The sequence below is a fragment of the Rhizophagus irregularis genome, chromosome 7 (assembly GCF_026210795.1).
Source record: "Rhizophagus irregularis chromosome 7, complete sequence".
NCBI classification, from domain to species: Eukaryota; Fungi; Glomeromycota; class Glomeromycetes; order Glomerales; family Glomeraceae; genus Rhizophagus; species Rhizophagus irregularis.
Genome location: NC_089435.1, coordinates 3,278,707 through 3,305,766, shown reverse-complemented (window position 1 = coordinate 3,305,766; position 27,060 = coordinate 3,278,707). Strand labels below are relative to the sequence as shown.

The 27,060-nt window shown below is 27.7% G+C and overlaps 4 protein-coding genes across 4 annotated transcripts; 1 reads left to right on the top strand and 3 right to left on the bottom strand.

Annotated features, from left to right (window-relative positions):
- Nucleotides 1-1,923: 1,923 nt before the first annotated feature.
- OCT59_027487 (uncharacterized protein) lies at nucleotides 1,924-3,393 on the bottom strand (the record flags this gene model as incomplete). The annotated part of the gene is made up of 1 exon (XM_066137002.1): nucleotides 1,924-3,393. The coding sequence occupies one exon, from the start codon at nucleotides 3,391-3,393 to the stop codon at nucleotides 1,924-1,926; it is 1,470 nt and encodes a 489-aa protein (XP_065993432.1).
- A 1,402-nt stretch (nucleotides 3,394-4,795) lies between these two features.
- Nucleotides 4,796-6,262, bottom strand: OCT59_027486 (uncharacterized protein; the record flags this gene model as incomplete). The annotated part of the gene is made up of 1 exon (XM_066137001.1): nucleotides 4,796-6,262. The coding sequence occupies one exon, from the start codon at nucleotides 6,260-6,262 to the stop codon at nucleotides 4,796-4,798; it is 1,467 nt and encodes a 488-aa protein (XP_065993431.1).
- A 4,795-nt stretch (nucleotides 6,263-11,057) lies between these two features.
- OCT59_027485 (uncharacterized protein) lies at nucleotides 11,058-11,570 on the top strand (the record flags this gene model as incomplete). The annotated part of the gene is made up of 1 exon (XM_025322436.2): nucleotides 11,058-11,570. The coding sequence occupies one exon, from the start codon at nucleotides 11,058-11,060 to the stop codon at nucleotides 11,568-11,570; it is 513 nt and encodes a 170-aa protein (XP_025166261.2).
- An 8,612-nt stretch (nucleotides 11,571-20,182) lies between these two features.
- OCT59_027484 (uncharacterized protein) lies at nucleotides 20,183-27,060 on the bottom strand (the record flags this gene model as incomplete). The annotated part of the gene is made up of 12 exons (XM_025332856.2): nucleotides 20,183-20,670; nucleotides 20,746-21,465; nucleotides 21,543-22,953; nucleotides 23,036-23,113; nucleotides 23,248-24,102; nucleotides 24,171-24,209; nucleotides 24,287-24,360; nucleotides 24,433-25,269; nucleotides 25,500-25,623; nucleotides 25,691-25,741; nucleotides 25,815-26,605; nucleotides 26,682-27,060. The coding sequence occupies 12 exons, from the start codon at nucleotides 27,058-27,060 to the stop codon at nucleotides 20,183-20,185; spliced, it is 5,847 nt and encodes a 1,948-aa protein (XP_025166260.1).

Sequence of the window (27,060 nt, the reverse complement as noted above, 5' to 3'; positions counted from 1 at the left end):
ATTTTTTTTAATAGGGAGATTGTTTTGATAGAGGATTTTATAAAGAATTTTTCTTTAATAGGAAGATAAATAATTTCGCTGAGAATTTTTTTTTTTGATAGAAATTTCATTATACAGTAGATTTTTTTTTTGATAGATCATTTCGTTAGTAAATTTTTTTAACAGAGATTTTTTTTATAGAGAATCTCGGTAAAGATTTTTTTTTTTAATAGGAGGGGAGTTTTTTTTGATATAGAAATTCTTTTGGATTTTTTTTTAATAGGTAAGAATCTTTGAATTTTAAAATGTGTTTTTTGATGGAAGATTTTCGTTAGAAACTTTTCTTTAATCGGGATATTTTTTTTTGATTGAGAATTTCATCAGAGAAAATTATTTTTATTTTTTTGATGGAGAATTTTGTTTAGAAATCTTAATAGAAAATTTTATTGAAAATAGTTTTTTTTAATAAGGGTATCGAGAATTTTGGCTTGAAATTTTTTTTAATAAAGAATTTCATTAGAGATCTTTTTTTTTATAAAAAATTGATTGAAAATTTATTGGAAAATTTTTTATTAAGTTTTATAATTTTAATAAATTTTTACTCCTCTTCATCTTCCCATCACTTCTTTTCGTCTCCCATTGATATAATGAAAAGTGTGACAGGTGCGCCGGTAACAGGCCTTTTTTTCGGAAATTACTTGCTTTGAAAATCGAAACCTTTTGAATCTTATAGGATATATCAGCAATTAACTACAAATTTAGGTATTTACCGATCCTTTAGTTAAATTCCATGATCCAAAATATTTTATTATCGCATATAGTACTATCAGAACTATCAGAGTACATGAAAAAATTGTTTTTTAATAAAATTATTTAGAAAATATTAAAAAACAACTATTAGCTGTTCACTTGCTTATTGATATATAACATTTATATATTTTTGTACATAAAATTTCTAATTAGCCTATATTGTATGAAGTTATCTAATGCAAAAATTGTAGGAGGAAATAATGAATTCAATATAATTAATTATTATAATTTTAATTGAGTATAAGTTCCAAACCCGATTTTAGTTATGCTAGTTCTGAAATTTTATAATTTTTTTTAAAAAAAATGAATCAAAAACATGTTTTATTATTAAATTTTATTTATTTTTCAATAGCTGGACCTACTATGCAAATAGTATAAATATCAGAAGAGTCATAAGCCTGCGAATATTCATAACCACCAGAAGTTTTCCTGGTAACGAAATTAGGACCAGGAGACGCCCTCGATTTCCCAGAATATTACATCTTCTACTTGCCATGAGCGGAAGAACGAACAGGGATCTTCAGCTTGCGAAGGCTTGATTAGAGAAATATCTACTAGTATCAGCTGTAACGACATATCTTCTAGCCGAGAGGCGCTTTGCATGACTCTATATCTCGTGTGAATGAAATTTCGCTGACCTCGGGTCAGGGAAAATCGGATATCTTACAAAATATGGCTAACTTATATGAATAAGCTTGTATAGCAGAAGATGAATCGATAAAAGCTAATCGGACATTTGATAAAAGCACTGATGAAAAAGCCAAAGGTCTAATTTATGATTGCTTGCTTCCTGACACTGTAAAATTTGCTGTATCCGATAATTTTTTATCATACCCGATATTTTTGATCCTGAATCCTAATCGACATATTATAATATTAGCACGCGCACTAATTCTATCTTATTTCGTTTAGTATGATTTAGTTCAAATAAGCGAATAAATCAAAAAATTATTAGAATTAAATTCACAATTCGTTGGATTTAAATTTATTATCTGGATATTTGGAAACTTTCACTCAAAATACAAAAATAATCATGTAAAAAAAAAAAATAAATATAAATAAATTAAAATTTTATCTCTAAAATTTATAAATAGAAACGAATAAAATATATAAAAAAAATAATCATAAATAATATTAGTTTTCTTCTTCTTTTCCTTCTTCATAATAACTCCTAGTCCTAAATTTAACAACACCTAAATTTTCATAATTTTTAATTATATTCAAATTTTCCTCATTTACTAAACTATTATAATTATAATAAAAACAATTAATACCTATTAAATTAAGTGATTTTTTTGGTAACCTATTTTTCCATCTCATAAAAAATAATTCTAAAATTTCTGATGATACATAAGCTGAATTTGAACTATTATGTATTTTTAATTCATGAAAATTATTTGATGAATGATTTACTATAGTTTCTAATACTTTCTCAACAGTTAAATATTCACCACCACACCAAATTTTAATTCTTTCTAAATATTGACAACCAATAAATATATTTTTTAATATATCTATTTCATCATTATTAAGAGTTACACAAAGACTTTTAAGGTTTGGACAAAAATTAGCGATAGATAAACTTAAATCTTTATCATTTTCACTTATATAAAAATTTTTAAGATTTTTTCCATTAATTTCTAAAAATCTCATCACATATTCAGGTTTTGGACAATGATAAGGAATTTTTAAAATTTGTAAATTAGGAAACTTAGAAAATTGTAACACTTTAAAATCTTCAAAATCAGCGCTCTCAAGGAATGAAAATACAATTTCTTGTAAATTTGGAAATAAACTAACAAATGATAATGATAAATTAGTATAATCACTACAAAGGTGTAATTTCGTTAATGTATTAGAATGATTTGTTATACTAGGTATAATATTTTCCCAACTATTACCATAATAAGCAATTAAAGTGCATTTTTTTAAATTATTTTGTAAAGAAATTAATTCTTTTAATTCACTTGAAACTTCATTACTATAAAATTCTATAGAAATTGATTGTAAATTTCGACATGTTTGAGATAACCGATAATAAAAGTCAGAATTAAGATTTGTGCCACAATGTAATTCTGAAAGATTTCTCACTTCAAAAAAATAAGTGAAAGAAAGATTATATTGATAATGATTATATATATAAGAAAGTTTTTTCAAAGAAACTTGATTCATAAACATTTTGATAATTTCATTAGTAACTAAACAATATCTATCTTGTAAACTCAATGAGTTATTGGAAGGTATATCTCTAAGGACATTATAAACTATTTTATTAATCTCACAAATTAAAAGAACTTGACAAAATGCCGTATAATCAAACAAAGGTGATTTTGAAGTAGGGGTTGAAATAAAAATTCCATTTTTGAATAAGATTTCTTTCGATTTATTGGGAAGACAAGCAATCAATGTACTAAGAATTGATGATGCCATTCTTAATGAACGTTCCTTATTATCCCAAAGGTCTCTCCATAAAATTCTAACTGAAACTTTACACCAAAGACGATTAACTAATAAGCACGAATGCAAAGTATCTTTATCATTTTCTAAAAATTCAACAATATTATTTAAACAGTCAGTTGGAAGTGTTGGAAGTTGATAAGTCATTTTTTTTTTCTCAATTTTTTTTCAAGGGATTAAAAAAAAACCACAAACACAAACACAAATAAAAATTACGCAATAAAAAATATCTGTAACGCTATGTACGTGTAACATTTCACTCGGAATATCCTAAAATAATTAATTTGATTACGTGACCTTTGTGAAACATTATTTACTTATAATAAATGATCTGTAATTCTGGCCGGAATTACTTGTAATCATAATAATTTATTCATGGTCAAGATGTGTTCGAAATTAAACTTATTCAAGATACAAATAAAGGACATAGATAATAGTCGATTAGCATGATTCAAATTGATGATCAACTACAATTTTTTGTACGTCTTAGGTCTGGAATTTTTGGCCAGCTTTAGGTTATAATTCAGCCTCAACCTGAACATGCTAATTCTGGCCGATCTGTTCGACCATAAAGTATTATTGATATTGAAATCTCTGAATTTATGTCAAGCCAATTTTAATATCTATAAAACAAATAAATGCATTGTATCCATATTAAATGTCTCGATAATTAACATTTGAGTAATTTTTTAAATTTTATTTATTGGCAAAATTAACACATAATAATTAGGAATGGTAAAAATCAATAACCATAATTTAATTTGTAAAGTCGCGTCGGAAAGTAACGCCCGCATAGTAAACATATAAAAATAAAAAATTTCAAGCTATATACATATTTATTTTTCTTTTAATAATTGTTTCTAAATTTATATTACTTTAAAGTTAATATCATATTCTTTTAGAAAAATGATATTTAAACTTTGGGAAAGTTAAAATGCAAGAGATATTTTAATTGTAATGTAAAAAAGTATTTTTTTATATGTTTTAAATCCAAAAAAAGAATTTACATATAAAAATAGATAATTTCAAGATGCACATATATTTATATTTATTTTAATAATTATTTCTAATTTTATATCATTTTAAAGTCAAAATGCAAAAACCGTTTTAATTATAAAATACGGAATTCATTTTATATATGTAATTTACTATGTAATTGTGAATCGGGCGTTACTTTCCGACGCAACTGTACATACCTTTTACTATGATTAAAATAAACTTTTATGATAGTAAGTTTGATTTTTACTTGGAGACATAGTTAAATAATATATATATATATTTGTTATATATATTATCCGAATTTACTGCGATTTAAAAAAGAACTTCAAATACGATCGTAATCATTATTAAAGTAACTTTATTGTTAATATTTTTATTATTTTATTATTATTCTCTCTTTCATTGAATCTCTTACTGGCTAAAAGTCATTAAACACCTTAATAAACGTACAAGAGACGATAATAATAATTAATTTAAAAAAATAAAGAATGCTTTATTATTATAAAAAATATACATTATATAACGTTATAAAAAAATCTAGTCTTAGATATCAAAAAAAATATTCTTCTTTCTCTTCTATTGATTCTTCTTCATAATTTCTAACCACAAATTTAATTATACCTAAATTTTCATATTTTTTAATTATCATCATATTTGCTTCATTTATTAAACCATTATAACCTTCATAATCCTCAATAATTACTAAATTAAGTAATTTTTTAGATTCTCTATTTTTCCAATTTATAAAAATTGATTCTAAATATTGCGGAGTTACAGTGATTGGATTTGGATATGAATCATTATAAAGTTTTAATTCATAAAAATTATTTTGTGAATAATTTACAATAATTCCTAATATTTCCCTTTCTGATAAAAATCTTTTTCCACAATGAATTTTAATACTTTCTAAATATTGACAAGAAATAAGTATATTTCTTAAAAGATTTATTTCATCATCATAAAATAATACAAAAAGATTTTTAATATTTGGACAAAAATTAGCAATTGATAAACCAAAATTTTTATCATTTCCACCTGAATAAAAATTTTCAAGATTTTTTCCATTAATTTCTAAAAATTTATTTAAATATTTAGGATTTGGACAATGATATGGAATCTTTAATTTTTTTAATTTAGAAAAATTAACATATTGTAACTTTTTAAAATCATCAATATATCCATCATCAAAGATTGAAATGAAAATTTCTTGTAAGTTAGTTAGTAAACTTATAAAAGATAAATGTAAAGCATTATTTTCACTATAAAGACACAACTTTGTTATTGTATTGGAATTCTTTGTTAAAGAAGGTATAATCTTTTCCAAACTAACTCCAAAAACTATTAAAGTTAAATTTCTTAAATTATTTTGTGAAGAAATCAATTCATTTAACTCATCTGGAATTTTAGTACGAACATCTATAGAAATTGATTGTATATTATGACATATTTTAGATAATTGCCAAAAAAAATTAGTTGGAAGATTTGACCTGCAGCATAATTTTGAAAGGTCTCTCGCTCCAGGAAAATAGGTAAAAGAAAATTTAGTATTATATCGACAATTATAAGTTAATTTTTCTAAAGAAGAGATTTGATTCACAAACATTTTGATAAATTCATCCATGAGAACACTACATTCATTTTTAAGAATCTTTTGAACCATTCCAGAAAGGGAATCAATTGAAAGGACTTTACAAAATTCTGCATAATTAAATAGTGGTGATCTTCTTAAAGTAGGTGTCAAAATAGAAATTTCATTTTTATATAAAATCTCTTTCGAATCATTAGGAAGACAAGAAATTAATGTAATAAGAATTGATGTTGAAACTTTCAATGAATGTTCTCGAATAATAATATTATCCTTATAATTCCAAACATTCCTCCACAAAATTCTAACGGAAATTCTACACCAAAGACGATTAACTAATAAGCATGAATGTAAAGTGGAAATATTATTCTCAAAATGTTTAAGAATTTCATGTAAACATTCAGTTGGAAGTGTTGAAAGTTGAAAAGTCATTTTTTTTTAATTTTTATTATTTTCGAAAGAAAGAAAAAAGTTTTTGGGATAAATAAACGCCACTGTGTAATATATGTGACTCTACGCATATTTGTGTAACATTGAGATTTAAATCATTTAAATCATGTGATGTTATTTGACAAATGATCTGTTCAATGTTTTTTTTATTGTTACGCTGATCAAGCATAACTTAGTAAAGTTTATTTTATATAGTTCATTCTATATATAATTTATTTTTTAGTGTATATTGTTTATTGAGTATGTAAACATGTTATCGGGAAATTAGCTAATGAGCGACTGAGTGGGATCGGAAGTGGCATATTTGGACAAAATTGTACTGCGGACAATTTGGTCATTTGACAAAGATGTCTTTTTGAACAAGGATTTCAACTGATATTTAAAGGATGGAAGGGAGGACGATGTTTAAGAAGTTAATTCAACCTTCAATTTTTTCGATATATTTAAATAAACTTATTTATTCCTTCCTTTTTTATTGTACATTTCATTACGGATTGTTGATTCATCCTTGATTTATCAATAACTATGACTTTTAAATCAACAAAATTGTATAAATTCTTAAAATCACTTAGTGAAATGTTTTTTTCCATCAAATGTCACTACTCTTTACTTTTCTCATTTATTATTAAGCAATTGCAATTATAATAATCCTCAATACCGTAATGAAATCCAAGATTGCAAGTTATATACATAAATTCTAAATAATTAAGATACGTTATTGAAGAAAGCAAAAAAAATAAAATAAAATAAATAAAATATTTTTTTTAATCCTATTATTAATATTATGCCGACCAAACAATAACCATAATTCGACAGACGCGCTTAAATAGGATAATATATTATATACTAATTAGAGTATTATAAAACCTTATATTAAAAGAGTGTTAATACTTGTTATTCCATAGGTATCAATGAATAAAAGTATATATTAACTCTATTCTCAAGTATCTAGTATCGGAGTATGTGCACAAACTCTAATTATTCATGCTTATAATTCACGAAGTATTATCAACTTTTCTTTGTAAAATTATAAGTCACATGAAGATCTACAATAAAAACTTAGGTGACGATCACCACTGCCAAAAACTAGGGCATTAGTTAAATTTGTCAAAAAAATCCGCATGATATCACGTATCACAATATCGTATCGGGTAATTTAAAATAATTTTTTTTTCATAAAAATAATATATAATGACTACGAACCGTCAATAAGAATACATATCACCTCAGTTTGCAATACATACTTATTTTATTTCATCCTCGCCATATTTAATAGTTAAATAACACTCAAATAATTTTAATTAATTTTCAAAAATATAATAGAACTTACTAAAATCTAAATATATCGATATATTTAATTTTAATGTTCGTTAAAGCATCGTAAAAGAATTAATCCTAAAAGAAATATTTTTTGGTGTAGAACCATATTTTTTGAAACGTCATCCTAAGGCCAACCAATTTTTGTGAGATAATTGGCTGAACTTTTTGCCTACTACTATGTCGAGAAAAAATAACATAATCAAATAAAGTAAGAATTTTTTCTTTTTTCGTCATAAATATGCACTATTGAGAAACAGTCTACTGCGGATTATCGGACTTTTGACAGAAGTTTAACACATTCAATTGGGATATTCAGAAATTATTACATCAATATTTCTTCCATGGAATTCAAATCAGAAAATAAAGTTCTATAGAGAATTTTTAATAAATCAGTTTACAAACATTATCGTAGGATAAAAAACAATCATTAATCATCAATCATTACTCTTTAACCATTAATCATTGTTGTGTAGAGTAACGCTCCACCCTCCCACTTTACGAACTTGGTTTTTATTTATAGTTAATTAAAAAAAATTAAAAAAATTTATAATGAAAAATGAATTTTTTTAACGAATGAATTCATGACTAAAAAAATAAAAATTTTTAATTAAATTCGAAAAAAGGTAATCAATAAGTCCCCAGCGACTATTTTAAAAAATTCTCAGCCACAGTAAAATTGTTTATTATTTTGAAAAATTACCGATCAAAATTATGATCAGCAAATTAAATTCCAGGTTAACTATTTAATTTCTAAATTTATTTTTGATTTTTTTACATAAACATTGTATAAAAAACAAGGATTAAGGAATTATTGCTTCAAGAATTTTATTGAGTTATTAAATCTATGTACTTACTGTATCACCAGCAATAATTATTGCGTAGTAGATCAGATGCATATTCACCCATTTTACCAACACTTGTTTCACCGACATAAAATTTACCAACATAATTTTGCCTATTTGCCATTTTACCGACATCACATTTTCCGAAATTATTTTAACGAATCCTTATTTTGTCGACGATCATGAAATTTTGCCCTTACAGTATTAAGAAAGCAAGGAATATTTTCAATGAAATAAATTTTTTGTTTCTAAAATTTCTAACTGTAATATTTGAAAAAAAAAATAGAGAAAAGATTACAAAGGAATTATTAGATTGGTGCTATAAAATCTTGCATTTTGTTAATCAGTTTATTGAACTTCAGCACTTGAAATAATTTGAAATTAAGGCGCAGAAGGACGGAGGCGCAGCTAATAAATTTTTGGTGAAATAGCAAGTCGGGTAATTTTACATGTCGGTAAAATGGAAGTCAGCAAAATGGCGTCAGTTAATTTCATGTCGGTAGAATATTAAAATTGTACTGTAGCCGTTCAGATGAATTTTTCTTTTATGGTTCTTACGCAAAAAATGTTTACGTACAGTATATATAGTTACATATTGTATCATTATTTTTATTATCAATTTATCATATATTTAAATATTTGTTTGAAAATTAACGTTATCAGTTATTTTTATTTTAAATTTTGTAATCAAATAATCTTTTGGTAAAAAAATGGAATGGGTTAAAAAGAAGCCTAAAAATTATAGGAAAATATTATTTAATCTTTATTTTTCTGCCATTTGTGATTTAACTAAATATAAACAAAATCTATTCTAAAAAGGAAATTTATATATATATCATTTATTCCAGTAAAGTTCGAGATATTCAGGAAATGATCCGGTCGGGAAATGGCCAATCGGAAAATTGATTTCAGTAAAAATGACATTCAGGAAACCATATTGTAACCAGTCTATCAATCGTCTCATTTAAATGAGATTATGATATTCAATTAATGAAACATTATGAATCGGAGTATCATTGACGATCACACATCTTGAATTAAACAAGGGGTCATTTTCAGGGGGAGCTTGGCATGCTTTTAAAAGATCTTTTAAGTGAAAGTTATTGTAAAAAAAAATGACCAATTTATAAATATGCAAATTGTTGATCTCTCTTTTATAAATAAGCTTCGTTAAAATAAATAAATTAATAAAATGAATAAAGAAATGATGTTTTCTATTTATAATGGGTAAATTAAGTATTGAGAAATGGCAGATTTCGGTTTATTATTAGTTAAAATAGTAAAATAGTAAAAATTTAAGGGAATTGCTAAACGTCGCCTGGGTGATTGTCGCCTGGGGATTTTTTTTTTCAAATATGTCACATGATGTACAATATATAGAGTAAATTTATTGATCGGCTGACAGCTGATTTTTTTTAATTTTTGATCGGCTAAACTTAATATTTTAAAAAAAATTTTTTTGCAAACATATTTATTCAAAATAATCTTATCTAATGAAATTTTATTTACAAATATTAAAATTTAAGTCACACATTTATGATTTTAAAGAAAAAAATCACTGTATTTTTAATGAAGTGATACAAATAAAAGAAACAATAACAATAAATAAAAAGATAAGTAAATTACAAGAAAGATGCTAATAAAAAATGAAATAACAATGAAGTAATGGAAAGTAATAGAATATGAAAGGGCTTGGGCATGTGGTTTTGCTAAACTCTTCATTCCTGGCCGAAACTTTGGAATCTATCTAGACGAAACTTATTCTCGGCTAGTATGAGTTTTTTTAACCCTTTCTAACGTTTGAACGAAATTTGGAACTTCTTTATTATAATCATCAGTGTTTGAGAATAAGGGCATGTGGAATGCCGAATGTGCATTGAAAATCTCGACATTTAGAAATGCGTTGGGACAATAATTGCCTTTATAACTCTGTTTGTGTCTAAACGAAAGATTCTTGTGTAAATTTCCAAGAGAACACCCGGTTTACCTTACCAGTTTGGAGCACTATTATTCCCCCTCGGGATCATATGGTGATGTCCTCTTGTATGAAATAGTTATGCATTCGAATAAACCTTACGATTTATTTTGAATGACATAGTTTTATTTAAAATTAATTTTAGAATGAAACTTATGGCATTATTATCCCCCTATTTTTTATTTCCTTTTTTATTTTTTATTTTATTTTTATAAATAGACATTTTTTAATACAAGCCCCTGAAATTTGTATTCCTCATGTGATCTCAAATTTCTATACTCCCATATCCTTTTTTAAATTCTGACGGCTGAAATTTCATCATTACTTCTTATTATGTTATAAGCAAAGAACAGCCGCTAAGAAACAAAAACGAAATTATTTAAAATATCCAACGCAGTAATAATACATAATTATTTTAGTATGATTTTCTTCCAACATGATTGATGTATAGCATAATCGTCTATTCTAGATTTGCAAATTAATAAAATTAATACGAAGAAAAAAAAAAGATGAAACAAATTAAATCTTTTGGTTGTTGTTTTTTTCTTATAAAAGAAGTAACTGATTTAATCCGAATTCAAAAAAAAAAATAATAAACATTTATTTTAATAAAAATCTAATTACAAGAAAATAAGTAATCATGAATCGAATTTTTATCTTGGCATTCGTTTTATTTGCTACGCTTTTTGCGGTCAATGCGGCACCACTTGAACTTGTAAAAAGAGAAACTAAATTTCCACTATGTCCCGGTTTGCCACCAGATGTAGTGGGACTCGATGTAAAAATGACACCTGATCCTCTCGTTCCTGGACAAGAAGAAACGTTTGACATTAAGGGAACATTGAAAAAAGATGTTGTCGCTGGAGATTTGCTTGGTCTTGGATTCGTCGATCTTGTCGCGAAAGCACCCATAGGAGATCCCCTTGTTGTGGATATTTGTACAATACCTGGAGTTACTTGTCCGATTAAAGCCGGAACTGAATTTTCTACAACGCAGAAATACACTGCACCAAAAGATTTGCCTCAATCATATGCTATTTTAGTTGCAATGGAACATGGAAACCCACCTAATGTTGAAGCATTAGCCTGTTCAGCTGCTATTTTTGGTGCTAGTGATTCTTCTGCTGTACCTGACTTTTGGAGTTTTTTATAAGTGTTTGATGTACCTATTTTACACGAATCTTTAATTAATAATAAGTAAATTAATTAGTTAATTAATTATTAATAATTATATTTTATTTTATTTTTTCTTATTTTAAATTTTTTTTTATAAATAAATAAATTCTTTTTTTTACGTTTGAAAATATTTTAAATGTGAAATATTTTATAAATATTATATCGTTAGTACTTGGTACTCGGTATCCGAAAAGCCAATTACAACGCGTAAATTTAGAAAGATAATTTTGTGATCATATAATATAATCACTAAATTCTTTAGGCACAATGTACTATACAGATGCTATTATTCTTTTAAGTACTGTGTTCTTACTTGTTTTACCAAAAAAGATATATGCAGTTTCTGAACTAGTTCTTTATCCGAATGTATTATATACCGTATTTTTTTTTTTATTTAGATGATCAGCGAATAACCTGACACTAGTTCAAAAACTGCTTAGAAGCTCCAATCGATCCAAACCGAGAATTTAGATCGTTTTTAAAGAAATTATAAAGCATTTAAAGGTTTTTATTCTTATGCATGAAAATCTGTTTCACGAAGATTTTGCTGCACTCGATATTTTTTTATAAAACAGATACCCCCTAGAGAATCTTCTCAACTATGGAGTATAAGGCGCAGTTGTGGCAACTGATCTACTAAATATTTATCCTTTTCCGATGTCGGACAACCTTCCCGACAACCTTTTTCCGACATACCCTTTGCCCGAGCGATGACGATACCCCGACAAGACATATTCCCGAATGAACATTTTACCGACATGACACCTTCCCTAATGGACATTATACCGACATGTTAGTTTTCCCGACATGATATTATCCCAACAACATATATCCCGACAGACATTTTCCCGACATGATTTACAAAAAGTAATTTATTAATAATGTATCATGTTTATAAATATAAATATAATTCTCTTACATGCTATCACAACCAAAAATTTCAAAAAAGATTAAATTTGTAAGAAAACAATTTGAAAAAAAACAAGTCTTTATATTCCATCTTATTTCCGTAAAAGGCTCATATTTCTAGAATTATATCACGAAATTTATCGAATTATTTACATTTTCCGTGAATGGATCCGTGAAAGGCTTATTTTTATGGATATTTTAGAAATAATAGATAAAATTTTTTATAGAAGCAACTTGAAAATTTTATAGAAGAATCCGTGAGATACTTAAATAAGAAGAAATCACTATCAAATGTAATAATTCACTGCTAATTCACTTTATAGATGATGAAATAAGAGATAATTCTAATTTAACCATGAATTATATAGAAACTTTATTTAATTATATTAGATATTGTAAAATTTGGAATTATGCGATATAAAAAAATGTTAAATCATGAAAAAACTGTTATAAATGAAATAATTAATAACTTTGTTCAAAAATACAAGAATTAAACAAATATAATTCATATTTTTAGTATAATTTACATGCAATGGCTGACTTTGATAATTTCATTGCTATAAAGTTAATTTTTTCCACAATGATTAAAATGAATTCATATGAAATCCGTTAATAAAAGATTTTCATAAATGGAAACCAGTATCTTAATTAGAAAATAATTAAATCTTGTCTTACGAAAATTAAAACTTCATGAGGCTTTGATTACAGAAATGGTAATAATAACAATCTTTTAATTTTAGGAATTTGTTTGATAAAATAATTTATTATGTGACTATGGGGAAGAAATTTGATTGGCTTTAGATAGATAATTCTTCAATTTTAATTGCTAACAGATCATCTGTGATTAAAGAAATTTATTTTGACCCCGTTTTATTTATACTTTTTTTTATCTCTACTTCGAAATTTTACGGATTTTCGGATTTTTGGAGTTTTTCACTTATCCATTTTTTTAAATCAAAATGAACCGTATAGTATACAATTTAATAAGTGCAACTGAAATAAATTTTAGGGACGCAACGGGTTGCTGCTAGTTTATAATGAAAATTCTCTTGATCTAAATTTCAAAGTCTAGCTCTAAATTGATTAAGTTTATTCCTTCTAATAATAATGAGAATAAATGTTAATATTGTGAAAGGATTTATTCTACAACACTTTTATTTAGTTAAAAATATTGCAAGACTTGTTTATCATATCAAAAATATAGCTAGTAATAATTTGGAGTACCAATCCGAATAGGATACATCATTTCTATATCATTATTACTTTTTATCATTGGAATAAACCACCAGTTTCGCGAAAATGGTCCATAATGTAAGCGGGGTTCAATTATTCCACAAGAAACTAACGTAACTGCTAGTTCGCGTCGTTGTATGATGATATTTACACAATTTTTTAAATAATAACTTTTTGTATATTTTATATGATTATTATTTAATATGTAAGGTTGTTAACTATAACGAAACTAGCCTTAGCAAATACAGAATCACTATTGATTTCTTGAGATTCACGAAGAATATGAAAAAATTGTAAGTTATTAAAATATGTGGCTTATATGCACGTGCTACACATGATCGGCAAATTAACAATAGCCCAATTTGAATAAAAACACTTCTAACATGTAGAACTAACTAAATGGTCTTAATTTTTAAGATCAGCAGCTTTTCCATGTGTATGTATTAAAAAATTAAAAAAAATTTTTAAATTTTCGCGATATTCAATATGAAGAATGAATGTGTGTAACTAATTTGTGAGGCTTCAGGTTAGAGTTTCGATCCGTAGCGGTTTTATCCGGTTTTTATCCGGATACCGGCTCGGTTAATTTAGGCTGAGACCACCAAAATTAATAAAAATTTATGGAATAATATTATTTTAATTCTGGCCGAAATTATAGTCCACTCAAAACCGAAATTTGTAACCTTTTTTAATCATAATCCCACGTTAAAATATTTGAGGTTTTATCCGGATCGAAACACTACTTCAGGTTATTGATCAGCCTGTGTGACCATAAATTGTCCCCGTTTATTTATCTTCCCCTAGGTAGTACAGAGGTGTCAGGCGATTGGATTGCAATCATTACACGTGACTTATACATGCTTTATTATTTGTGAAAAACGTTGCCGAAGCAACTGATACATAAAATAAAATTTGCGAAATACATCGCTATTACATAATACGGAAAATTATTCTGGCATAGGGTATACAGTGACATGGAAGTGCTCTGCTTTAAGTTCCTCATTAAAAATTTCGGAAATAGTGTTGAATTATACAAATTTTGAGACGGATATAATTAAATGGTGCCCCCAATCTGCTTTGAATTGCAGCCTCGAGATCGCTATAACCTTTATTTGTGAATTATAATCGCTTGCATTACTTTAATACAAGGAATATTCAGGAGTTTTCCTATAAGAACAATAAGAAAATTGAGAGTGATGTTTTCATCGGTCATTTCGTTTCCTAAATAAAAGACCCATAGTGAGATCGTAAACTAAAACTCACCCTCATGCATACATAACTACATATACATACCTTATTTTGGTTACGGTACGTTTCACCGAATGAAATCTATTTTTGTCGAGACTCATTTCATCGAGGCCATTTCGCCGGAGGGAAGTTTCGCTGAAAGGATATACAGTCAACTCTCTTTATAGTCACACATTTGGGACAGTCCATATTTGGTGATTATAAAAAGATGTGACTATATAAAAATTTCTTATATTTGTATATCATAATTCCGGCCAAAAATTAACATAATTTTAGCCAGAATTATACTTAAAACTTTATTGTATCGTAACTTCACCAATATTAATCGTAAAGTGATGATCTTACCGCCATTCGATTCGTCTTGATGAGACGGTTCTAATGGTATATAATACGTCGAAATCCAATCACTAGATTAATTTCCGAAATTAAAAAAATATTAATGGTTTTTGTGTAATAACTCTGCCAATATTGATCCTAGAGAGACGATCTTACTGCCATTCGATTCGTCTTAATGAGACGAATCTAATGGTATAAGATACATCGAAATCCAATCACTAGATCAATTTCCGAAATTAAAAAATATTAAATGGTTTTTAAGTAATAACTCCGTCAATATTAATCACAGAGAGATGAGCTTACCACCATTCGATTCGTCTTGATGAGGCGATTCCAACGAGCTATAAATCGTCTTTTTACAATCACTAGGTACCGAGAAATCTAGCAAAATGTTAAATGGCGCAGTAAACGTAAATCAAGAAATATTATAATGCCGATGTTTAACATTTTGTTGAATAACTCGTCAGCCAGTGATCGGAAAAGGATAAAACTCTAGATGGTTGATGTTACCTGTCGAAAGTCCTCCATGAAAGTAGGTGCTCTCTAAAGGTCGTAAAATAAATTGAGTACCAGTATCATGCAATGGATTAAGGATGAATAGGCGGCGTGTACCTAGCTTCAGATCAGCCTAAAATGGCTCGATGGGGGATGTCTTCTACATGGTGCTGTTACCTGAGGAATTAAGTACTCGGTTTAATGGTTGCCTATTGAAGATGATAGGACACAGACCCGAGATTAGTCTCATAAGAGGCAATGGGTGGTCTGGCCGTAAACAATAGCAAAGGAAAAGGATAAAACTACCACCATTCGATTCGTCTCAGTGAGACGATTCTAACAAGCTATGATACATCTTTGTACGATTATTAGATGCCAAGTTATTTAATATATTCTTTATATAACTGTGATTATAAACGGTTTTTTTTAATATAAGATTTTTGAGGATAGGTGTGATAGTGACTATAGATAGATTGTGACTATATAGGATAGATTTTAATAATAAAGTGTTTTGAACATTCAACTGGTGTGACTATATAGTAGAATGTGACTATAACGGGAGTAACTATAGAGGGAGTTGACTGTAGGCGTTTTGTCGAATAGACATTTCGCTGAATCCTTTTCCCCGAATCGTTCACTTTGTCGAAGGAAATTTCGCTGAAAATACTAGTAATTAACATAATTCCTGAATCAACACAGAGAAAATAAAATATTTCAGAAAATTGATGAGTTGTCAAATAAATTAATTTTCCTTTACAGTAATTAAAATAAAATAAATAAACGCAACTTTTAATGTGTAAATAATTAGGTTGTCTTATAAAAAAGAAAAGGAAAATTGAAAAATTTCATATCTTCGGCAAAATGTCCCTTCGGCGAAATGGCTTCGGCGAAATGGGTTTCGGTGAAAGGGTTTCGGTGAAATGACCCCTTTTTTTGCGTTATTTTTTACGGAAATGATTTTTGCGGGAAGGTTGGCTGAACTTCTACGAGTTCTCACATGCTTTATATCTTGCTGGGAAAAGGGGAAAGGAAATAAGGAGCGTGATTAACATTATCGTATGATGCCAATAAGCACATGAGTACGGATTTCTCATACGTAGATCTACCCTGCAAGACGCGTCAATCTTTTGCTCATTCAAATATTTATACCTTGCAAAAAATAACGATAATTTCAGGATTCAAAAAAATCATCGATAAATTTATTCGTCTATTCTTTGTCTTTTATTTTTTATGGTTTCCAATAACTTTGCCTGTGTATGCAATCACGGTAGAGGTTATGGATATTACTGCGGTATAGAATTAGGCACTATAAATTATTAGAATTCTTCGTTATTAGTTTCAGTTTCTTTCACTTCTATATTTTATCTATTCTTTATTAGGTTGTTTAGATCCTGCTACTCTCTGGTGGTGGTGATCATTGCTAGCTGGTTGCAGATTGCACTTGTTGTTATCCTCCTGGCCAAAACAGTTATTGTTGTTAGAATAATCTATCAATGTCGCAAAAATTTATTAGTAGGTTCTACAAGAATTACGTATTATTATTAGGCCATGATTATTTTTTAACAAAATTTTTTTCGTTAGATCTTCATTTTCACAAACGAAGAAGTTTACGAAGATTAGTGCAATACCGTTGCTCGCACTTTTTTCATATTCTTCCTGAGCACGCACTTCCTCACTTGGATTATATACAACAACAACAATAATTTCTTTTACTGTTAATGTACGCTAAATATATTTATTTATCTGTACATTTATTCGAAGCTTACATTACAAATCTGATTTCGACAATTTTTTTCTGAAAATCTAATTGATGAATGATTAATTTTCATATTTATTTGTTATATTTATTATATTAGTATTAATTAAATATATTTTCTTCAAACCAATAAAAAGCAAATAATAATTATAAGTAAAAATGTTCTTAAGGATTCCTTTATTGTAAATTTAGGATCCTTAAGAATTCCATAAGTCTCTTGATAGGAAATACTTGTGAGTAGGAAAGGTCCTTAGGGGTCCTCATTAATTACAGGATTTTTGGGATCCCCAGTAATCTACACCCCAAAAACTTTACTGATGGCATACAATAATATTTATAATATTGGTAATTAGCAACTAAAACTTAGATTTAAAATCCTAATTCGACTTACCATTGTCAACCCATGGTTTATGTCTAATAAATTCCACAAATCAACAAGAATAGCAACCCCAATAGTCAGTTTGACTTTCGTTCAAACTTTTTCTATGCATAATAAATTTGATATTTTGAATCCAAAAAGAATAAACAAACATTGAATATGAATAATAAGTAATATTAACCATTAACTATATTAATTAAAAGCTTACATCTTAATTAACGTTCAATTGAGATATATCAATTAGTAAAGATTTTATTTAATAAAAAGTTTTATTAGCAACTTTAGACTGCCGATGAATTAATTCCTTTTCATCGAATACATCTGAGTCTAACATTAATATATTGTAAATATTCAAATTTTTTAAATTGTTTCTGGATCCTGAGTTATTCCATAAAATTTAACAATCACATTATTATCCATTTTTACTTTATCATGTAACATAGTCTATGTGAATGTAAAAGTACAAATGTATTAGTATGACTAATAATCTGTGTATTATGATCATAACTAATAAATTAAATTAATAAACTATAATAAAACTATATCTCATTCATAAATTCTAATGTAACATTTTTTGAATTGTCCAACTTTTTAGTGCTACATATTTTCATTATATCATTTCCAATTATGATTTTTCTTATTGTTACTAGGGACAGTTCGGTTCGGTTTCGGTTTTATAACCGCAGTTTTCAGCTGAAACCGAACCGACCGCAAAACCGACCGATAAAACCGAATTGCAAAACCGATCGCAAAACTACTGCAAATTGAATGAACTAATGTTAGAAAGTGTTAATTATAATTTTATTTAATAATATTCCTTAAAGTTATAATTTATTTTTTACGATAATAATGTCAATTTTGCGATTTATTTCAGCGGAACGAAAAATCACGTGATCGACGCGTAAAAAATAAATTTTCTTATTATTTCAAAAATAAGAATACTATATATATATAAACACAAAATCATAATTTTTAATAGTATTCTCAATATAATTAATGAAAAAAATATTTTTTCTTTTGGAATAATATGATTAATTGATCGGTTTTTTTGTCGGTTTTTTTATATATAAAACCGACGGCAAAAACCGGTTATAATCGGTTATAACCGACTTTTGGCATCCCTAATTGTTACCACTGATTTTAACGTTCGGCTAGGTAGTACAGAAAAATAAATAAGGATCGGTTATTAATCGCAAGGTAATATGACGTTGAATATCAAGTGCTATTGGTCAGTCTAATAGGATCATGCTGATTTTGACGGACTGATATTTTTTGTTAATGGCTAAATAATTGATATTTTTCTTTTATTGGCTAAATATCGCAGTTTAATTATACTTTTTATATGCTCTTACTATAATAATAGCATGATCTTGTGTGACTGACGCAATAACTATTATTTAAAGTAAATCGGATAATATGTGCGTAAATAGTGAGCAATAAGTAAACAAATAATAAAGTAATGATAACGTGTATATATCAATTGGGTCTTCATGGTCTTTAGTCCAAGATTTTAAGGACTGGTCTGGACTAGGACCAATTATATAAAATTTTTTATCTATTATAAAAATGATAAATTATATATTAATAAAGTTTTCATTTTAAAATATCAAAATTTTCATAAGTACAAGAAATAAAAATTTTCGTATATGCAATTATTTTGTGTTACATGATCAGCATCAATTTGATAATTTTATTTTTTTCATATTTCGATAGTCGTATAAGGTTTTAAATTCTATCCAGTATTTTTATTCTTAAACTTTGAGATTTTGTTTTGGTCATACTTAGTTTACAATTAAAACAAGGGTAATAAATAATAAATTAATGCCATACTTTTAGTGCGACCTGCATTTCATTATCCAACCCAACAATATTGCTGTTATTTAAAAATTTAGGGATCGGTCAAAAGACTGGGCCAGTCCGGTCCTGACTGAAAGACTACTAGACCGGACCTATAATGTATATAGTATATATGGGACAAGTACGGTATGGTACAGAATTTTGGAATTTCCAGAAATTACCTTTATTTTTTATCAAATCTTTTTTTCAGGTATTGCAAAATTTTGTGTATCGCAATATTTAATTTCAAATACATTAATATTAATTTTATTCTTAGAAATTATAAAAGTAAATTTAAAAATATAACATTTATTGATTAAATAAAAATAAAAAAAAATACAAATCCAAACAAATATAAAATTTATAATGCAACACTATTACAATCAAAGGTTGTTATTCACTTATTTTGCAAGTATGGTTGTAACTTTTGTGATATTTTTGATATTTCTGATTTTTCTTTCACAGTTACCGCATTTTTACGAAGTTGTTTATTAATGGGATTTCTATATGACCTAATATGTTCTTCAAAGAAACCTTTCAATCGTTGTTCAACATCAAAATCTTTTAAACACTCTATGATTTTATACAAATCACGAATGTTAACATATTCACCTTCCATAATAGCATCTTCTACCTTATTTCTTAGTGGTTTGACTTCATAAGAAACAGTTAATTTCAATAGATCGATCAAGAATGATAAATAATGAGTTTTAAATTCATGTTCAGTTTTAAAATCGCTTGCTGTACTCAAAATAGGTATTGTCGCGTCTTTAAAAGTTTGTCCATATAACAATTGAAGAAATACTTTAAATACATCTTGATGAAATTCTATTTCAATCTCATTTATGTTATCCCGAAATTTTTCTTCAAATTTTTTTGAAGCAGCTATGTAAAAAAAAGAGATTTAAATTGTATAAAAAAATAATGTAAAATTTATTTATAAAGTAAAAATTTTAGTACCTGAAAGCACATATCTATTAGCACGGATTATTTTTCTCTCTTCACCAACGATAAAGGTGGCATCATGATAATCATCGTCGGGTTCAACTGTCAATTTATCCAGCAAAGAAGTAAGTAGCGCGTCTTTTTGAAACAAATTGTTTCGTTCAGGAAGTGGTATACCCTTCGCTGTGCTAATAAGACCCATTCTTTTCAAAGCTTCTAAACAAACGGGGTTATTTTGTAATTCTGGTGGCAAAAAATACTTATCGGTATCGTGAAAAATACTACGCAGTACAGGAACGCTCATGTCATATAAAGTATCGACATGAGCAAAATCACTTAGTGGCTTGTTAGGAATGATTTCTTTCGGACCAAGATATTTTTCAATTTCTCGATCTCTTAATAATAAAACTCTTTGCAAGAATATAACGTAAGCTTGAGAAGGTTCAAACTCATCCTCATCAGAGTGATCAGACTCATCAACAACTTGTTTTACTATGCCTTTAAGGTACTCTAATGTATCCATAGGGGTTACACCTAATTTAGTAAGTGCATTGAAATCGGATTCATGATCACATCTGTAAAAATTTGTTTTTTTATGGAAGGAAAAAAATGGGAGTTTGCGCGGAGGAAGGTCTCCGGTTGTGGCATCAATAAACTTATTTTCGGATGAATGTATGGGCCATATGGGTAAAGATCTAAGAATTTTCATGAAACCTCTTTGACTTTGCTCATGCGCTATTTAAAATTAAAAAGAGTAAAAATAAGCATTTTTTTGATTGACATAATAAATTATTCATCATTTCTTTACTTACCTATTAAAGTTTTAAGTTCATCCTTAATAAATGTTCTGAACTTTTCACATTCCGAAGATGATAGCTTTTCAAACAATCGTTCCATAGTTGAAGGTAAACAAGCTCTTTCTAAGGAATTAATAATATTTATGGCAGTGCATTCGTTTACGCATTTTTTGAGATCTTCATGAGCACTTTCTGGAAATGTCATATCAGTAAAGCGTACTTTTAACTTTACTAATATATCAAATAATGAGAATAAACTGTTTCCGTTTTGTATAAGTGGATTTGATATGTCAGGTCGTACAAGCATATTAGAAGGCTTAATCGTTGATAAAATAGGGAATTTAGATAGTTTGTCAAAATCAATATTTCTTGCGTCATTATTAAATATTAACCAGATTCTTTCAAACCATCTCCTATCTGGTAAACTTTTTCCATTTGGGTTCCAATTTAATTCCCTTACAGGTTTTAACACACTACCTAAAAGATCCAAGACAGCAGAAGCGTTAAACATTTTGATATTTGCCTTTTTAGAAAAATAATCATCCTTAAAAATTATGGATAGATTTGCTAGTAAATCAGCGGAAACAAATTTTGACGGGCCAATATCTGGAAATAGGTCTAGAAATTCATGTCCAACATAATAAACTTCACCAAATTTTCCAACCAAACCATTGCTTAATGGAACTAATGGTAACCCGGATAGAATTTCATAAGAATTCTTATCCTGGAGAATAAACTCAAGCAATTTGAACAAATCATCATGAGTGTATTTATCTACAATCATATCCTCACGTTTAAAACTAGGTATTGAAGATATTTTTAATTGCAAGTCTTCACAAATTGACTCTCCGCTGACAGGTTTGTATGGAAATTCGGATTCTCCAGATTCAATAATTTCATTTAGTTGTTTGATTTTATCTTCTTCAAGCATCACAGCTGAAATTCCCGAACTGACCAATATATCAACAATTATTTTCTCTTCATTTCTAAAAATTCTAGCGTCCTTTAATGAAATGAATTGTCCATCATCAGCTTCAGTCCAGAAAATCCTATGAATATCGTTGCCTAGTTTTTTAATAACATTTAGACCATAATTTTTGAAAAAGTTCATAGTCACATCTTTCGTATTTGGCCAAAGATTATTCATGATATATGGAAGAAAATTTGCTTCTTTATTCTCGTGCTTCTTCACAACGTAATCAAGTAGTTTAACATGTAAATCAGGTAAGACGTCATACAGTATATATAGATTTTGTTTCACGTTTTTATCACTATCTTTTCTCGGTAAATCACTCTTTGACTGGAAAATACCCCTTCTTGCACTAGTTAATGAAAAATTTCCATTTAAATGGACTCCCAAATTGGTACTGATTGATAGAGACAAATAAGAGAAGACTTCTCCTTCGAGTTTAGGAGGGTTTGGAGTCTGTAATACAAAATTTATTAATATTTTACTAATTTTAACTTGGCAATCAGAGATATGAAAAAAAAAATATTTATTTATTTACCAATTTCTCTAATTTATCAAATGATTCATCTGATTTATCATTGGATTGAGCAAGCAAAGAAGCAACTCCACCTCTCGGCTTCATAGGATAATATTAATTAATAAAATTTCAATTTTAATAATTTTAATAGAAATGTGAAAGTTCTTTAACGTAAGTAAAAAATTCATTTATTATTAATTACATAAAAAAAATCAAAAGTGCAACAAATGTACCTTGCGCTCCATTAAATCCTTATCAAAATCATGTCCTCCTGTACATAAAAGCCATATTTCTGAATTTTTCGTTCTTAGCTCATTATTTTTATAATCCTTTCTTTCAATATTTAATTGATAGATTGGCGCATCAACAATATTATCAACAATATTTTGACGATCTTCACGGCAACTTTTAATATTGCGAATTTGACTTTTCCAGATCAATTGAGTCTCTCCGCCTTCTATATTATAGAAACTACATGATTCAATATTCCTTAAAAAAAGCATTTCTTTATTACTCTGTATATTGCTAAATTTTTTGCGGATATTATTGATTTTAATTTCTCCTTGAGAAATTTTACTGTCTTCTGCCAATGCACGAGTCCTAAGCGGAAGTCTAAACAATGTTCTTTTGAACTCTTTTGTAAAATCGCAACCTTCTATGGCCATATAAGGGTAGCATTGATCTGGAAATTTACTTCCAAAATCCGTTTTCATAAAATTAATTTTAACACCTTTTCGTTTTTTAGAAGGGTATCCATATTCTGGAAGAAATTTTGCATGTGGATCTAAAAATGCAATATACTCTCTGCTCACAAGACTAGGTAAATCTGTAACGTGAAAGGCACAGTTAAATCCTATTCCAAATCTTCCTATTTTTGTGTCATCATCAGATTTCCCTCCAATGCCAAGTTTAAGTAAAGAAGTGAAATCAGTATCATTAAATTCTGCATCATTATAAATCCATATCGCGTGACCTTGCCAAACTTCCAATTCTTCTGAAAATAATGATTTCTTAGACGGATTATGTTGAAATTTTGGTCTTTCATCGAGATAAACTGAAAATTTCTTAGCTCCAGCGTCATCTGCGTTCTAAAGAAAGCATAAAATAATTCTAAATTTTTTTGAAAAGAACTTATTAATATTACTTTATCACTTACTTGAAGGAATTCTTTAAATAAGGAATCCATTGAATAATCCTAAAAATAATATTTCAATAAATTAATATCGAATAAAATGCATTACCAAACGATGAAACTTTCCAAATTACAATTACATTGAGAATATTTTTGATTCTTGTAGTCAATGATTCATGCTGTCCATATATTTCCCATTCTTCATTTTCATTCCCTAGGAATCGAAATGTGTGTTAAGACGGCTTATAAAATAATAATAAATTCACCTTATGATTATGACGGTTACCAAATATTCTTCCTCTTAAAGTTTGAATTCCTAATTCTGAAGCAATATTCTGAGTCACAAGACTATGAACAATATTATACTCGCTTCTCTCTTCATTGTCAAGCATATTTCCTAAGTCATCAGAATAAATTTCCCTTATTTTGAGTAACCTATTTTTAGTACTTGGAATCAATAATTCATCCAAAATTTCCTGATCATTTTCTTCTATCTTAGTAACATGTTGAATTTTTGCAATTCGTTTAAGAATTTCAATAACATTTTTTATTTCATCCATTGATAGTTCTTTATCTTCGCCTATGTCACTAATAATTGAAATTAGATCCTTAACTTCAATTTCATCTAAAATTTTGATATTTAGGTCACATCCATTCCATCTAACTTTTGCGTTATCGTACAAAATTTTATACAACTCAGAGTCAATATTTTTGTCAATTAATTTGTTACTATTCAACTGATTTATGAGACTGTTATTATAATTTTTAATATTTTCGGTAATCTTATCAATATACATGTAAGATTTGCTGGATAATGTTAAAGTATCAAATGTATTATTCGCAAGTGGAATCATTTTGAAACCTTCTAGTTCGTCAAATTTTTTATCACCTAATATAAACTTGAATAATTGTAAGACTTCTTTTCTCGATATTGCATCAAATTCCCATCTATTACGGTTAGAGTTTAAATAAGTACGAATAATGGCGGGAGATAAAACCCTAAGAGAATTTCTGTGTTTAGATTCTTTTAAGACTCTAATTACATCGTAGGGAACTGATATTACAGGAAATCCAATGTTTCCGATTATTTTGAGTAAATTAATGTCAGCCAACAATCTATCATCTAAATAACCATTGCAAAGTGAAAGCCAATGAAATTCGGAATTTTGAAATGATTATATGAGTCCGCTAAAATTTGAGATACTTTTCCGATAATATTTGATGAAGAAGGTCCTTTAAATACACGATCCTCGATGCTAAAACTTTCTATAACATTTTTTAATAGATCTTTGCAAAAAATATTTATGTTTTTCGATACATTCTCTCCTATTGGCCAGAATTTATATAAATCACATGATCCGATATTAGGAATTTTAATAGGGAGTTCATGAAGTAGTTTTACCCAAGCTTTAGGTAAAACTTTTTCAAATAAATATTTATTCCATTCAATCTTTAAGTTTGCTAATGCATCAAACGCCTAAATATTCAATAATTATTAATACACATTTTTTTTTCAAAATATTATGAAGTTAGAATTACATTACCAGATCTTCACCGTCTGCGGGCGACCATAAAGAACGTCGATTATTGCTAACCTTTGTTAATCAAACAAAAGATTTATTTAGTTATTTATTATTCATAATGTGATAAATTTTCACTAATACTTACCGCGAAATATCCATGTACGGAAACGAGGAAAGGCATTTCAATTGGAAGAGGTAAAAAACAGAATAATCTTCCGGTAGCGTTCAAATTTTCCAAAGGGATAGCTAAACCAACATTTGGTACAAACTTATATTCTCCAATATTTTTTTTGAATTTACTTTGAAAGTATGCATCAGTTTTGCGTAAATCATCAAGATAATTCAAAATTAACCATTTTGAATTAGACTCTATGGAATCTCCTTTCTGACGACTGAATGATGCAACATAAGTCGTCTCTAATTGTTGATTTTCGTCAAGTTTCCCAGAATTTAATGAATCCATCATTGGCATAATTTTTTCAACTATCAAACGGCGTTCTTGTCGTACTTTTTCAGCATTCATTAATTGAATTTTATAAAGTAATTTAGGTTCAATAGCGCCCTTTTCCAATTCATAAAAAGAGATACACTCAATGTATTTCAAAAATAATAAACAATTAATGCTTTCATTTTCGTAAAATTTACGAAACATTTCTTTAATTTCATCAGTTGTATAAATTTTCTTAGAAATTTCCGATTCATCAGAATCACGAAGTGGGTAGCGAAAAATAGTTCCTTCGAAATTTTTATTACACGGGATTCTAAAAGGAGCGAATTGATCCGGATAATGTTCGGCTAATCTATCTTTGACATGGTCGAATTCGATGCCACCACGAAAATACCATTCATGTGGATCAAGAATAACATATTTATCACCAGTAATGAAAGAAGGTGAATCAGTAATATGATAAATTGAATTAAAACCGACTCCCATCACTATGATTATAATAAAAATGCATTAGAATATATAACATAATACTGTTATACAAAATCAATAAATTAAATTTCTTACCTCCAATTTTATCAAATTGATCTTGTTTTTCACTATCGGCCAATTTGAGCAAAGATTTAAAATCTCTTTCATCAAAAATGGTATTATTTTTTGCTAAAAGTGCAGGACCTTGATATCTACCAAGTTTCAGATTGGCTCTCTCATAGTTAACCAAATCTGGTTTTATTAATCTATTAGATGGATATGTATTATGATCCAAAATAAAAACTTGTTCGGTACTCTTAGCATCGTCTGAATTTTGAAGAATTTCACGAAGAATTTGAGAACCATCAGGATATTCTTCAAGAATTTTACGTAAACGATGAGTGAAAGGTTCTCGTGGCCTAAACTCTCTCCCAATTGCTCCTTTAGGAGCGTTAGGGCCGTTAGTGTTTGTCAT